The sequence below is a fragment of the Corythoichthys intestinalis genome, chromosome 5 (assembly GCF_030265065.1).
Source record: "Corythoichthys intestinalis isolate RoL2023-P3 chromosome 5, ASM3026506v1, whole genome shotgun sequence".
NCBI classification, from domain to species: domain Eukaryota; kingdom Metazoa; phylum Chordata; class Actinopteri; order Syngnathiformes; family Syngnathidae; genus Corythoichthys; species Corythoichthys intestinalis.
Window position 1 is genome coordinate 29,816,132 of NC_080399.1, and position 16,373 is coordinate 29,832,504.

Below are 16,373 nucleotides of genomic sequence, written 5' to 3' on the forward strand. Positions count from 1 at the left end.
AGAACCTCTCCCAATGTCTGCACTCCTCGATCGGCACCGCCACTCCACACCTCTCTCGCGTTCTCGTTCGCGAAGTCGATTGTCCAAATTTACAGCCAATCCAATAAGATCTTCCAAATCCGCCGTTTCATCACGGGCTGCCAGTTCGTCTTTCACCAAAGGACTTAGCCCCCTCCGGAAAATACAACGTAAAGCCGCATCGCCAAAGCCGCTCTCTGCTGCAAGAATGCGGAAGGAGACTGAATAGTCTGCGACGGAAAGTTCGCCCTGATTCATGTCTAGCAGGCGACTACCAGCCTCTTTGCCCCGAATCGGGTGATCGAAAACTCTCCTCATTTCCTCGACGAAACCAGGAAATGAATTACGAAACTCGGGGTACTGGTTGCTGATTGCCATTGACCATGCTGCTGCGGGACCGGTGAGGAGGCTCATGATGAACGCGACCCGGGATCTATCGGAGGAGTATGTGAGGGGTTGTTGGTCGAAGACTAATGAGCACTGGTGCAAAAACTGTCCGCACAAGCCGGGTTCCCCACCGTAGCGTGGCGGGTGAGGAATATCTGGCTCAAGCCACGGAGTGGACGCCGGGGTGGAAGGTGATGCGAGGGGAACGTGCATCGGCACCGCAGGCGAAGCGGGACCGTGAGCGCAAGCCCGGTCTACCCTGGTTTCAAGTGAACACATATTCACGGTAAGTGCATGAATCGCTGACATTATCTCACGGAGAACGCGATCGTGCGGGTTAGTAAGCTGCCTTGGGTTAGGCGAAGACGCCTGGGCTATAGGCTCGCTGTCTGCGGAGTCCATTATTTTGGCCGAGATATTCTGTCAGGATTTGCGAACGCGAAAACAAGGTTGGACTCACAACAGACGACCAACGACTGAGGGAATCGTACAAGGGTTTATTAAATACAAACCAAAACACACGCTATCGCGGTAAAAAGGGGAAATAACAAAATGGGTCCGTGACAAGAGGTCGACGGGGATCAGTATACAAATGCAAAGGTAAATCAAGGAAGTACGCAGAGAGCCAATAAAACAACTTAAATACACTCACGTACCTGCACAAGGTAGAGGAATACAAACTAAAGCGACAGGCGACCAAAACCCACGGCAGAGGCGTAATTACAAAAACAACAAGCTACTCGAATGACAAGGATGGCAAATGGCGACCAGCAAGGAAAATATCTCGGCGTCCTTCCAGTGGATCGCCTACGTCTTTATACTGTTGTCGATGAGCAGTGATTAGCTGCAGGTGCGACGTCGGGAACGCCCCACAGCTGGCTCTGCAACAACACAAAATCTGACCAGGAGCAGAACATGACATAGGTAGGCTACATTATGGAACAATAAAATTAACAGTTCACCTGCTGTGGCCTGAACGGAGTCTTACACCTTCCTCCTGGTGCGCATGGACTTGAATTGCGTGCCCGCTTGTGCAGTCCCTGTTTTTTTCACCTCTTTTATCAACACCATATTCGTTTTGGGGCTTTTTGAAGAAACTTCGGACACTCAGTTGCTTTGACATTTTTCAGAGTAAGGCCAGCGACGTCATGCATCAAGAGAGACAATAGCTAATTAATATGCTCACTCGCCACCCTGTGGTCTGGAGTGTGAATTGCAACCTGTCAAAATGACAGGTGGACTTCAGTTTTTTCCGTCAACGTTTTAAAAAATCGGTCAACGATGGAAAATATTCGGTTAACGCGACCCCTGGGATGACTGTACTCTTTCCTCATAGGATTCTATTGTTTAGGCAGCCAATCAAGAGTCTGAGCCCAAAAAAATGTTGTTGTATTGAGTTGCATGTGTGGCACGGTGACAGAGTGGTTAGCATGTCCGCATCACAGTTCTGAGCTCAAAGGTTCAATCCCGGGCTTCCTGTGTGGAGTTTGCATGCTCTCCCCGTGCCTGTGTGGGTTTTCTCCGGGTACATCCCAAAAACATGAATGGTAGGCTGATTGAACACTCTAATTGTCACTAGGTATGAGTGTGAATAGTTGTTTGTCTCCTTGTGCTCTGCGATTGCCTGGCAACAGGTAAGGGTGTACCCCACCTACTGCCCATTGTTATCTGGGATTGGCTCCAGCACCCCCACAAGCAGCTCGTAAAATGAATGAATGTGTTGCTTGGGAGCAAAAAGGAAACAGGAATTTTGTCGCAAGCTTGCAAATAATAAATCGCTAACTTTCAGGGCCAGGAGTCGTTCAGAAATAAACTCGGCACTTGACATAAATACTAGCATGTTGGTAGTACTTTGTGTAATATTTGCGTTCAAATTTATGTTTCTGTAGTGCTTCCACCGTCCATCTTGGAGGAGGACAACATCACAAATGCTAAAAAACTGCAGCCTACTCTTACACAAAACAGCAACGTTCCTGAAAACGAAGAGCCACAGGTATAGCTAAGCACACTGAAAGATTAAACCCTCTCACAATTGTCAATAAACAATTGAAAATGAATTCTGTTATCAAAACATCAGCTTTTAAAGCCATGCATGCCAACTAGTGACCCCTCTGATGGAGACAAGAGAATCCCTGTTGAAATATCTCAGGTAAAGGACACAGCTGTGTGTTTGGAAAAAAACAAATTTGAATATCTAATTGAAGATGAAAACCAAGCTTGTGTTGTCAGGGTGAACTTGGGGAAGATGTAATGATACAAAAGAGGGAGGCGGAACTCCACAACTACCAACTCCGGTCCAAGAGTAAGTACCACTGCTCTACTCCATTTTGGTTCATTTGATCTACTTTATCGAGTTTTTACTACCTCCTAAAAATTACTTTGACATTTTGATTGGGATATTTCAAATATGGAAATAATATTTTAACATTAATATTATTAGTACATTTTAAAATATATATATTTTAAAATAATTAACTACCAATAATTAACGTAAACGATGAAAATGTGTTATTTACTGTCTTTGTTTTTTTAAATGTCACTTGTAACTCTTGCTTGCAAACGTTTGCCCACCTTTAACTCGTTCATGACTAAAGATCATGTTACAAGAAATCCCCTTCTTACAAGAGACACATAACATTGTGTTCTGTAGCTATATGAACCCAGAACAAAAAGAAAGATGAGATTCGCATATTTCATTATTAAAAAAAAGTTTGTTTCTACTTCTTTATCCTTCTTTAGCTATGAGCAGTTGAACATCATAAACAACATTGTCTATACAGTGGGGCAAATAAGTATTTAGTAAACCACCAATTGTGCAAGTTCTCCTACTTGAAAAGATTAGAGAGGCCTGTAATTGTCAACCATGAGTGACAGAATGTGGGTGGGAAAAAAAAAAAGAAAAGAAAATCACATTGTTTGATTTTTAAAGAATTTATTTCCAAATAAGAGTGGAAAATAAGTATTTGGTCACCTACAAACAAGCAAGATTTCTGGCTGTCAAAGAGGTCTAACTTCTTCTAATGAGGTCTAACGAGGCTCCACTCGTTACCTGTATTAATGGCACCTGTTTTAACTCATTATCGGTATAAAAGACACCTGTCCACAATCTCAGTCAGTCACACTCCAAACTCCACTATGGCCAAGACCAAAGAGCAGTCGAAGGACACCAGAGACAAAATTGTAGACCTGCACCAGGCTGGAAAGACTGAATCTGCAATAGGTAAAACGCTTGGTGTAAAGAAATCAACTGTGGGAGAAATTATTAGAAATGGAAGACATACAAGACCACTGATAATCTCCCTGACCCCGTGGCGTCAAAATGATAACAAGAACGGTGAGCAAAAATCCCAGTACCACACAGGGGGACCTAGTGAATGACCTAGAGAGGCCTGTAATTGTCAACATGGGTGAACCTCAACCATGAGAGAAAGAATGGGGGGGGGGGGGGGGGGGGGGATCAGAAAATCACAAACAGAAAATCACAAAAATTTCAGGCTGTCAAAGACGTCTAACTTCTTCTAACGAGGTCTAATGAGGCCCCACTCGTTACCTGTATTAACGGCACCTGTTTTAACTCATTATTGGTATAAAAGACACCTGTCCACAACCTCAGTTAGTCACACTCCAAACTCCACTATGGCCAAGACCAAAGAGCTGTTGAAGGACACCAGAGACAAAATTGTAGACCTGCACCAGGCTTGGAAGACTGAATCTGCAATACGTAAAACACTTGGTGTAAGGAAATCAACTGTGGGAGCAATTGTTAAAAAGATGGAAGACATACAAGACCACTGATAATCTCCCTCGATCTGGGGCTCCATGCAAGATCTCACCCCGTGGTGTCAAAATGATAACAAGAACAGTGAGCAAAAATCCCAGAACCACACGGGGGGACCTAGTGAATGACCTACAGAGAGCTGGGACCACAGTAACAAAGGCTAATATCAGTAACATAGCACCGCCAGGGACTCAAATCCTGCACTGCCAGACGTGTCCCCCTGCTGAAGAAAGTACACGTCCAGGCCCGTCTGTGGTTTGCTAGAGAGCATTTGGATGATCCAGAAGAGGACTGTGAGAATGTGTTATGGTCAGATGAAACCAAAATAGAACTTTTGGGTAGAAACACAGGTTCTCGTGTTTGGAGGGGAAAGAAAACTGAATTGCATCCGAAGAACACTATACCCACTGTGAAGCATGGGGGTGGAAACATCATGCTTTGGGGCTGTTTTTCTGCAAAGGGACCAGGACAAGTGATCTGTGTGAAGGAAAGAACAAATGGGGCCATGTATCGAGAGATTTTGAGTGAAAATCTCCTTCCATCAGCAAGGGCATTGTAGATGAGACGTGGCTGGGTCTTTCAGCATGACAATGATCCCAAACACACAGCCAGGGCAACAAAGGAGTGGCTTCGTAAGAAGTATTTCAAGGTCCTGGAGTGGCCCAGCCAGTCTCCAGATCTCAAACCCATTGAAAATCTGTGGAGGGAGTTGAAAGTCCGTGTTGCCCAACGACAGCCCCAAAACATCACTGCTCTAGAGGAGATCTGCATGGAGGAATGGGCCAAAATACCAGCAACAGTGTGTGAAAAGCTTGTGAAGAGTTACAGAAAACGTTTGGCCTCCATTATTGCCAACAAAGGGTACATAACAAAGTATTGAAATGAACTTTTGGTATTGACCAAGTACTTATTTTCCACCATGATTTGCAAATAAATCAAACAATGTGATTTTCTGTTTTTTTTTTTCCCCACATTATGTCTCTCATGGTTGAGGTTCACCCATGTTGACAATTACAGGCCTCTCTAATATTTTCAAGTGGGAGAACTTGCACAATTAGTGGATGACTAAATACTTATTTGCCCCACTGTATGTCTTTGCTGGGGAAGGAGTTAATGTGTGTTAAGGAAAGATGAATATTACAAAACAATTATAAATAAAATAGCACTCACCCTTTGAAAACACATGAAAGTCTGATAATAGGGAACAGGGAAGTTTGGTTTATTATTATTATTTTAACTTTTCTCCAACAAGTACCAAAATTGTAGTGCGTTGTCCAATCATTGTGTTCATTCTTGACTCACATTTGTTTATAGGGCTGTCACCAACCGTCTTGGTGGAGGACAATGTCACACACGTAGTAAAAAAGCCACCAAATTTTACTCGAAGCAGCAACGCTCACGAAAACAAAGCAGCACAAGTAAAGGTTGGCACTTCGAAACGTTAAAGCCTCTTAAAACTTTCAACTGAACAATTCAAATTGAATCCTGTAATCAACATCAGCTGCTAAAGACACATCGGATGCCAACTGGTGACACTGCTGAGGGAGACAAGAGAATCTCCGTTGAAACATCTCAGGTAGAGGACACAGCTTTGTGTCTGGAAAAAAAAAAAAAATTCTTATATCTACGGTCTTGTGCTGTCAGGGTGAATTTGTGGAAGATGCGGTGATGATGCCAAAAAGGGAGGCGGAGCTCCAGCCTAAGCGTAATTGTAACTATTCAAGTCCACTTGTTTGTTTTGATCCCCTTTGTCAAGCCCTCATTGACTCTTCCACTATCAGTTTGACATTATGTTTGATTAATTTTAAATCTGAAAATAATAAGCATGTTAGTCTGTTAAGAATTTGTCATTTTTTTGCTTATTATTATTTTTTTTTAGATAATAACTATAGACAAGTAACTTTAAAAATGAACAGTCATCATTGCGGGTCATTGATCATCTTTGTGTACAGTTTTGGCCTGCATTTGTGTCTCTGTAGGGCTGTCACAGTCTGTCTTGCAGAAGGACAATGTTACACACGTAAAGCAGCCACCAACACTTATTCAAAACATCAACGCTCACGAAAACAAGGAGGCACTATTAAAGGTTGGCAGAAAGATTAAAGCCTTAAAAAAATTTAATAACACAATTCAAAAATGAATCCTGTAATCAACACCAGCTGTTAAAAACACATCACATGACATTTCATGACACCGCTGAAGAAGACAGGAGCATCTCTGTTGTAACATGTCAGGTAAATAACGCACTCGTGTGTATGGGAAAAAGAAATCGAGTCATAGCTAATAAAAAAAGAAACGCCCTCTTGAATTTTCAGGGAGAATGTGGGGAAGAAGCGATGATGATGCGGAGGAAGGAGGAGGGACTCCACAGATACCAGCTCCAGCTTAAGCGTAATTACAGTTATTTTACTCCAACTTGGTCCCTTTGAGCCCATTTATAAAGCCTTTATTACCACTTCCACTATTACTGTAACTTTTTTTTTTGTAAATATAAATCTGGAAATAAACACATAGTATGTATAGAGTTTTAAAATTACTTACATTTTTTTTTAAAGGGAACAACTTGTACTTTAAAAAGATAAATGCTAGTATGATTTATAATATTTGGTCTTCAAAACCCTCTTAATATTTTCATTTTTATAAAACTTATTAGTTTAACTAGTAAGTCGCCATTGTTGCTGACGACGCAATGCCCTCTGGGCGGTGACGTCACTGGGCAGCGCTGCCGTACTTCCACAGTGTCACTTGTTAGCGATATAAACATTACGGTTATGCCCTTCTAATTTGAACCCGAGCGGAAAAGTGATGAGCAGGACAGCACTGTCGATATTTCACACTACCGCGGAAAACCGCGGTGAGAGGTAGACACATGAAAAAAACAAGGCAATGGTGCAACTAGAAACGAAGGGATATGCAAACTGTCAAATGGCAGTTAGTCAATATCTCACTCAGCAAGCCGCCTTGGATCGGTTCAAAGACACTGCCGATGAGCTGGAATTGGATGCAGGTACAATATTGGGAACTCATCCCACATCTCTATAACTAAACAATCTGACCGGCAGCAGAATGTAACAAAATCATGCCAGTCGTCATACCAGCTACACTTTCTAGCTAGGACAGCTGTTCTCCCAGTCCAACCCAACCCATCACCCCCAGCTTGCATTGCGTGCGCAAAACATGGCGCCCTCAGTAGATAGAAACATGTACAAAATATTATAGATTTTTAAATCAATGGCAGTAATATATGTTTATAATAACATATTTTAGCAAAATAAAAATTGCGGCTTAATAGAGCCTACAAGTCTTTAAAGTGCCTATGGCAGCAAAAAACATGTTTATTTTCTATTTCACGTGGTATTTTATGCTCCTGAATGAAATGGACCACTTAGATGTGTGTGGAAGCGATCGATTTACATATTCGATTTTTTTGAATCCCGCGCCATAAAAATGAGTGACTTCCTGGACTGAGAACAAATGCGAATGTGACGTAACCGGGTCATCATCTCACAATACAGCATTGCTTTACAGCATGCAGATGGACTGCGGATTCATCTGATTATGCGGATTAATTCATTTATTTTTCGCATCACGCCAGCCAAACGGCTGCAGAAAATTGTTGCTGCACCAGGGAGAGGCGTGTGAGCCTTTTTGGGTTTCAAAAGGTTCCCGTTCAGCGCGGATATTGCCCAAAACAAGCCCTACTACTGTGGGACCACTGGACTTAAGAGGAAGTGGGTAAACTTTGTGTTTTGTATTATGTCAAATACTGAGATCATGGTACACGTTTTAATAAGGAGGTGGCTTGATTTTTGTGGCTGACAATGTTCCTTGTCCACCGAGAAGGCCACTCGGCTGAAGACCGGCAGCTTGTCGCACACCCCGCTCTGTCCTCTTCGCGTGCCCGCCGAGAATGTGCTTTCCATGGCTTGTCGATGAGCATTAGCAGCCTGCCGTGGTCGCAGTAGAACAACAAGCTGTTACTTACTCGCCCCGAGGGCTGGCCGATCCAGCTCGGTCGGTCCTCTTCGCATGCCTGCCGAGAATGCACTTTCCTTGGCTTGGCCACGAGTAGCTCCGTGCTTTTACGTCGGACGGTTTGTCCACCAAGAATTGGTTATTTTCGACGTTCATTCTCGGTGACAAGCACTGCCAGCCCGGCGTTGTTTACAATCTTTCCTCCGTCTTCGAAGCCGGGGCAGGGAAATGATAAAAGCCGGACTAACTCCAGTGGCATAAAATACCGTTTGGGAGGAAGAAGTCGGCAGTTTTGACCAGTATGCAGTAATTTTGCCCTGTTCTACTGAATAAATGCATTTTTAATATTTCATCTTCCATTTAGCACAAGACTGTTATTTGTCATGACCATACCATTTATTTAGCAATTGGGGAAAAATACTTAGATAAAAAGAATATCCTGTAAAAATTTGGAGTAAAGCAATTGAAACAATCACTACATTTTGCTGCTGTCTGTCGCATTTTCCTTTTTCTGATTCTTCCCCCTCAATGGGCTGAATTCTAAAGCAGATGAAATCGTGACCCTAATGACAGTCTTTTAATCTGCCGTTTAGTCCCGCCTAATTTCCCGTCACCTGCGCTTTGCCGTATTGTTGTATATAGTTGAATCGTCTCAAAATATGATTCTAATTCACATAATAATGCTACTTAAGATTTTTTTCATGCTGTCACAGGCACTTTAACTCTGAGGTTCCCTTTAAATAAAAATTTTTAATAATTGTTTATGTAAATAAAAGCTACTTACAAAAATAATGGTAAAACAAAGTAGCATTTACCTGAAAATAGGGGTGCACGATATCCATTTTTTGAAACCGATATCGATAACTTCCTGCTCCTGAAAGCCAATACCGATATCGATAACCGATAATAAATATATTATTTTTAAAATGTAAACCTGAGTTTTTGAACACCTGGAGGTTTAAAAAAAAAAAAAAAAAAAAAAAAAAAACTAGTGGTGGATTCAACATAGATTTGCCTTTGATCTCATCAGATTTTTCATAATGACATGAACAAAACAGTGCGGTTCACTTCTGCACTGCCCGACAGCCAGCTAAGAATGAATGCACTTCCATAAACCACAAGGCTTGGTCTTTCCTTGCTTTTTTGGGAAGACACTCGTCTTAGTATTATGAAAGTACAACAGAAAATACACATATTCAATACTCAATATACAACAAACTGCACAATAAACTTATATACACAACTGTTATATGTATAGCATAGCACACTAGCTTGAGCTACTAAAGCATTGGCTGGCTTCTATAACACAACTTATGAAGTTCTATACATATGACCCTTCACCACAGAAGTAAACATATATTGCACATCCATATGTTATAGTAACCATACAATACTTACATATATTTCCGAGGTGGAAACGTAACAGAAAGCATTCACGGCTGTCAATGCTCCCGCTAGACACCAATGTGTAAGTGATTGAACCAAACTACTGTAACAAAAAAATCGATGCAGTGAATTATTCTGACCAGCAGGTGGGAGCAATGGCCCGCAAATGGTTAACTGATTTCCCATACTAGAAACTGTAAAGCCAGAACAGTACATATTATAGGTCCTATTATAAATGTTATTGGATTTATCGGGATGATGTCATAATTCCTATTACCGGACCTATAATTATCAGACCAATAATTATCGTGCACCAGTACCTGAAAACAAACGAAAGTAAAACAATGGGGAACTGCGATGTTCTCTCACTTATTGGTGTTGTATAGTTTGGTTTCCCAGTAATAGGTTTTGGGTGGTGGTCTCTACACTCTTTTTTTCATCCTCATGTGGTTTCTTCCTGTATGTGTCACCTCAAAGTGGAGCTACTCTCAAAAGAGAAAGAAGCTTTAGAGGCTGCAGTCAAAGATGTTCTTGAGGCCCTGAAGGCTAAGGACACCACAAATATCCCTAGTCTGCAAAAGCTGGCCAATGTAAGCACCACCATGGAGTAGGGCTGGGTGATGTGCCCTTAAAATATAATCGATAATTTTTTTTCTTCATATAAAACCCCCTACTTAACACATTTCGGCTACTGGCTACTCTTTCTTAGCAAGATCTAAAGGTCTTCGTCACTGATACGTTGGCGAGCCTCCAAGCGGACTACACGAAGGCCATCCAGGAGAAGATGAACATTGAGAAGGAGAGCAAGAGAACGATTCACACTTATGACCAGAGGTTTCAGGAGATGAAGCAGACCTGCAATTATTTGGAGGAGGTACCAATAAAGGGAGACCTAAAGCAATAGATTTACTTGTTTGATTTTACACTAGATGGGTGGGCAGTCACTACACACAGATGGAAATAGTTGCATGGAATCCTTTAAGAAGTGGAAATTCCATGATAGTCTACAGCAATCCTTCAAATCATGAGAAGGAGGCCTGTTTTGTCATTCTCTCCAATGCAGAAACTAAAGGAAAAGTCCAGTTTTGAGGCAGACAGCCAGGCTGCCCTGATGCTGGCTTACAAGAGCATAAAAGATCTACAATGTCGACTCAACAACAAAGAAGAAGTGATCAAAAAGTACCAGAACCAGCTAATTAAAGCGGGAAAGGTACAATTGACACAATTGGCATAGGCACAGCTCTCTTGATACTTTTTCATTGGCTACTAGCTACTTCAAAGTGATATATCTTGTTTCTAACTTTGTTGATTTCAAAAGAATCAAGAAGATTTGATAAAGTCACACGCCGAGGAGATGAAAATGTTGTATGAGAAGTTGGACTCCAACAACAACCTGGCCCTGGAACGCCTCAGACGCAAGGCAAGTGGTAGTGACAATACTAAGACTAAAAATTTTGGTTTGAATGTCCATAACTTTAGTACAGCTTTTGTTCTAAACCTAAAGCAAACACAATGGGGTAAATAAGTATTCAGTCAACCACTAATTGTGCAAGTTCTCCCACTTGAAAATATTACAGAGGTCTGTAATTGTCAACATGGGTAAACCTCAACCATGAGAGACAGTATGTGGACCCCCCCCCCCCCCCCCCCGAAAATCACATTGTTAGATTTTTAGAGAATTTATTTGCAAATCATGGTGGAAAATAAGTATTTGGTCAATACCAAACGTTCATCTCAATACTTTGTTGTGTACCCTTTGTTGGCAATAATGGAGGCCAAACGTTTTCTGTAACTCTTCACAAGCTTTTCACATACTGTTGATGGTGTTTTGGCCCATTCCTCCATGCAGATCTCCTCTAGAGCAGTGATGTTTCGGGGCTGTCGTTAGGCAACACGGACTTTCAACTCCCTCCATAGATTTTCTATGGAGTTGCGATCTGGAGACTGGCTAGGCCACTCTAGGAGCTTGAAATGCTTCTTAGGAATCCACTCCTTTGTTGCCCTGGCTGTGTGTTTGGGATCATTGTCTTCCTGAAAGACCCAGCCACGTCTCATCTTCAATGCCCTTGCTGATGGAAGGAGATTTTCCCTCAAAATCTCTTGATACATGGACCCATTCATTCTTTCCTTTCCTTTACCCGTCCTGGTCCTGTTGCAGAAAAACAGCCCCAAAGCATGATGTTTCCACCCCCATGCTACCAAGTGGGTATGCTGTTTTTCGGATGCAATTCAGTATTCTTTCTCCTCCAAACACGAGAACCTGTGTTTCTACCAAAAGGTTCTATTTTGGTTTCATCTGACCATAACACATTCTCCCAGTCCTCTTTTGGATCATCCAAATGCTCTCTAGCAGATGGGCCTGGACGTGTACTTTCTTCAGCAGGGGGACACGTCTTGCAGTGCAGGATTTGAGTCCCTGGCGGTGCATTGTGTTACTAATAGCAGCCTTTGTTACTGTGGTCCCAGCTCTCTGTAGGTCATTCACTAGGCCCCCCGTGTGGTTCTGGGATTTTTGCTCACCGTTCTTGTTATCATTTTGACTCCATAGGGTGAGATCTTGCATGGAGCCCCAGATTGAGGGAGATTATCAGTGGTTTTGTATGTCTTCCATTTTCTAATAATTGCTCCCACAGTCGATTTCTTTACACCAAGCATTTTATCTATTGCAGATTCAGTCTTCCCAGCCTGGTGCAGGTCTACAATTTTGTCTCTGGTGTCCTTCGACAGCTCTTTGGTCTTGGCCATAGTGGAGTTTGGAGTGTGACTGACGGAGATTGTGGACAGGTGTCTTTTATACCGATAATGAGTTAAAACAGGTGCCATTAATACAGGTAATGAGTGGAGCCTCGTTAGACCTCGTTAGAAGAAGTTAGACCTCTTTGACAGCCAGAAATCTTGCTTGTTTGTAGGTGACCAAATACTTATTTTCCACTCTAATTTGGAAATAAATTATTTTAAAAAATCAAACAATGTGATTTTCTGTTTTTTTTCCAAATTCTGTCTCTCATGGTTTACCCATGTTGACAATTACAGCCTCTCTAATCTTTTCAAGTAGGAGAGCTTGCACAATTGGTGGTTGACTAAATACTTATTCGCCCCACTGTAGCAATATTCACAAATGGTAGCATCCAGAGGTGCGTAGTAACGCGCTACCTTTACTCTATTACATTTACTTGAGGAACATTTTGAGAAAAAAAGTACTTCTAAGAGAAGTTTTACTAAGCCATACTTTTTACTTTTACTTGAGTAGATTTGTGAAGAAGAAACACTTCTCTTACTCAGCTACTTTGGGCTACACGAGTCGTTACATTTTTCCTTTTTATTCTACATTTAAGATTTTACTTTTTTTGCAAGATGCAAATGGTCTCTCAACCAGTTTCACCAATAAGTCGTCGCAACAACAATCACATGACTCCATTATTCTAATCTTGCTTGGAATAAAGCTTGCCGTTTTATGATCATGCAAGGCTGTTCAATCATGTGGCCTCTTTAAAGCACCGTAAAAAAATAAGTGTTTGAAATAGCCGTCAATATGACCCGAAATCACAAATTTGAATCTGTTTTTATTTGGCACCGACTGACCACGGAAAACCGGGAGTTATGTTCATTTTAGTTTCATAATAGGAAATATGTATGTTGTTTAAAAAAATATCTAACATATTAAGCAATTTCCAACAATGTTACTCATTACTTAGAATTCTTTTGACCAAATAATTTTTTACTTGTACTTGAGTACATTTTTTTGATGACTACTTTTACTTGCGTAATATTGTTTTAAGGTATCGCTTTTCTTACTTGAGTAAAATTTTTGGCTACTCTACCCACCTCTGGTAGTGTCAACCATAGTTAACCATGAATACAAATAAATCGATGCCATGTTCTTCAAAAATTGCAAGTAGATGAGTTTGTGAATGGCACTTTGACTATCGGCAAGAGTTTTATTGTATTGATTCTGAAATTGCGAACCACAGTTTGGGGGTCTATTATTTGGAATGATTTAAGTATTAAATATTTAACTTGTTGCTAACATAGAGAACATTTGTGCCAATATAACATGCTGTACTCAACAAATTCATTTCCCTCATAACTTTGCGAAATGTAAGTCATTGGCTGCCATTGACAGCGCTAGATGTCCAATCCATTTTCCAGTTGAAATGAATTGCTAGACGTTCATTCCCTTTTCCCAGTTTAAATGGATTGGATGTCTTGCATCGTGAATGGGAGTTAACAACACTGATAAATGCTGATTTAAATAAAGCCATCAGTGATCCTTGTTTTAGTCCTTTCCACAGGAAGCCATTAAGAACCCTAGCATCACCACGCCGCTGTCCAAACATCTGGACCATGTGGCTGAGTTGGAGCAGATGGTGGCTGAGCAGGACGTGTCTCTCGCGTCTGCTAATAGGAAGCTAAAGATGGCCACCACTGAATTGGAGCGACAAAAGGCTGCCATGGAAATACAGATCAAGAAGCATGCTGATGAGATCTCGAAGTGATTTTTTAAAGGAAAAATATTTTTAGCTCTTAAGATGAAAAGTAGCCTTCAATGTGCTAACAACGTGAATTCACCGTAGGCTCAGGAGGGCTCATACAGTGGAGATGGAAGATGCAAACTTTGAGTCCAACGACCAGAGGAGCCAAATAGTGAAGCTTAAGAAAGAGATTGACTCTCTCCAGAATGAGCTGGAGAGCCAAAAGGAGGCCAATGTTGTGTCGGCGAGTAACACCTTGAAGAACGTGGTGGAACGCCAGAAGGATAAGCTCCTTTACAAAGAGAAACAGATCAAGGTAGGCATATTGTTTTGGATTACTTTAGGTTAGATACAGGGTTGTCAAATTTATTTTCATCATGGATTCCACAGTAATTTGGGCTTCCCTCAAAAGGCTGTTAGTAGCTTGTTCTCATAGTACTGCATCTTTCCCCAGGCTCTGAGCAAAGTACTCCTTGGAATGCGGGCCCAGGTGACTTCGGCTGCAGAACAGGTCTTGACTTCACAGACTGAGGAAAAACTCAGCATTCAGAAGTTGGTCGACAAGCAGACTAAAGACCTCAAGGTAGTGCCAAATGTCACTGAATAGTCACTGCCAAAATCTTAAGTGCGTTTTAAAATATTCTCATCTATGCAGATTGTTGTTTATGAATTGATTTGATTCGCTCCAGTTTCAAGATAACTAACAACATTAGAAATTATTTGGAGATATAATATTTATCAAGTTCATCCTAAATCAAACCTAAATAAATTTGTTTGTAATTGTTCAATCAATATTTTTACCGTATTTATTTTCTTTAAAGAAAATAATATGGAGAGAGTCTTGTTGGTGGTGCATTAGTTCGCTCGGTTAAACTGTTGTGACTTGTTGTGACACCTGTACAGGTACAGTGGGGGCAAATAAGTATTTAGCCAACCACCAATTGTGCAAGGTCTCCTACTTGAAAATATCAGAGAGGCCTGTAATTGTCAACATGGGTAAACTTCAACCATGAGAGACAGAATGCGGGAAAAAAAACAGAAAATCACATTGTTTGATTTTTAAAGAATTTATTTCCAAATTAGAGTGGAAAATAAGTATTTGGTCACCTACAAACAAGCCAGATTTCTGGCTGTCAAAGAGGTCTAACTTCTAACGAGGTCTAACGAGGCTCAACTCGTTACCTGTATTAATGGCACCTGTTTGAACTCATTATCGGTATAAAAGACACTGGTCCACAATCTCAGTCAGTCACAATCCAAACTCCACTATGGCCAAGACCAAAGAGCTGTCGAAGGACACCAGAGACAAAATTATAGACCTGCACCAGGCTGGAAAGACTGAATCTGCAATAGGTAAAACGCTTGGTGTAAAGAAATCAACTGTGGGAGCAATTATTAGAAAATAGAAGACATACAAGACCACTGATAATCTCCCTCGATCTGGGCCTTGGGGCTCCATGCAAGATCTCACCCCGTGGCGTCAAAATGATAACAAGAACGGTGAGCAAAAATCCCAGAACCACACGGGGGGTCTTAGTGAATGACCTACAGAGAGCTGGGACCACAGTAACAAAGGCTACTATCAGTAACATAATGCGCCGCCAGGGACTCAAATCCTGCACTGCCAAACGTGTCCCCCTGCTGAAGGGAGTACACGTCCAGGCCCGTCTGCGGTTCACTAGAGAGCATTTGGATGATCCAGAAGAGGACTGGGAGAATGTGTTATGGTCAGATGAAACCAAAATAGAACTTTTTGGTAGAAACACAGGTTCTCGTGTTTGGAGGAGAAAGAAAACTGAATTGCATCCGAAGAACACTATACCCACTGTTAAGCATGGGGGTGGAAACATCATGCTTTGGGGCTGTTTTTCTGCAAAGGGACCAGGACAACTGATCTGTGTAAAGGAAAGAATGAATGGGGCCATGTATCGAGAGATTTTGAGCGAAAATCTCCTTCCATCAGCAAGGCTAGCCAGTCTTCAGATCGCAACCCCATAGAAAATCTGTGGAGGGAGTTGAAAGTCTGTGTTGCTCAACGAGAGCCCCGAAAATCACTGCTCTAGAGGAGATCTGCATGGAGGAATGGGCCAAAATACCAGCAACAGTGTGTGAAAAGCTTGTGAAGAGTTACAGAAAACATTTGGCCTCAGTTATTGCCAACAAAGGGTACATAACAAAGTAGTGAGATGAACCTTTGGTATTGATCAAATACTGTACTTATTTTCCACTATGATTTGCAAATAAATTTTTTAAAAATCAAACAATGTGATTTTCTGTTTTTTTTTTTTTTCCCACATTCTGTCTCTCACGGTTGAGGTTTACCCATGTTGACAATTACAGGCCTCTCTATTTTTTTC

General features: G+C 41.5%; 1 protein-coding gene across 6 annotated transcripts in view; it reads left to right on the top strand.

The window, feature by feature from the left end:
- The window catches only part of LOC130916810 (centrosomal protein of 290 kDa-like), a 57,181-nt gene that overhangs the window by 20,953 nt on the left and 19,855 nt on the right, over nt 1-16,373 (top strand). For 4 of the 6 annotated variants that reach the window (XM_057837809.1, XM_057837812.1, XM_057837815.1 and 1 more), the window contains exons 18-33: nt 2,295-2,398; nt 2,483-2,554; nt 2,635-2,707; nt 5,498-5,607; nt 5,685-5,759; nt 5,828-5,894; nt 6,163-6,269; nt 6,343-6,417; nt 6,499-6,574; nt 10,022-10,134; nt 10,254-10,418; nt 10,608-10,754; nt 10,863-10,964; nt 13,825-14,036; nt 14,119-14,332; nt 14,471-14,599. In XM_057837809.1, the coding sequence (XP_057693792.1) occupies nt 2,295-2,398; nt 2,483-2,554; nt 2,635-2,707; nt 5,498-5,607; nt 5,685-5,759; nt 5,828-5,894; nt 6,163-6,269; nt 6,343-6,417; nt 6,499-6,574; nt 10,022-10,134; nt 10,254-10,418; nt 10,608-10,754; nt 10,863-10,964; nt 13,825-14,036; nt 14,119-14,332; nt 14,471-14,599 (1,841 nt within the window). Of the gene's footprint in view, nt 1-2,294; nt 2,399-2,482; nt 2,555-2,634; nt 2,708-5,497; nt 5,608-5,684; nt 5,760-5,827; nt 5,895-6,162; nt 6,270-6,342; nt 6,418-6,498; nt 6,575-10,021; nt 10,135-10,253; nt 10,419-10,607; nt 10,755-10,862; nt 10,969-13,824; nt 14,037-14,118; nt 14,333-14,470; nt 14,600-16,373 lie in introns of all 6 variants that reach the window. The other 2 variants (XM_057837811.1, XM_057837810.1) reach the window with 2 other exon arrangements.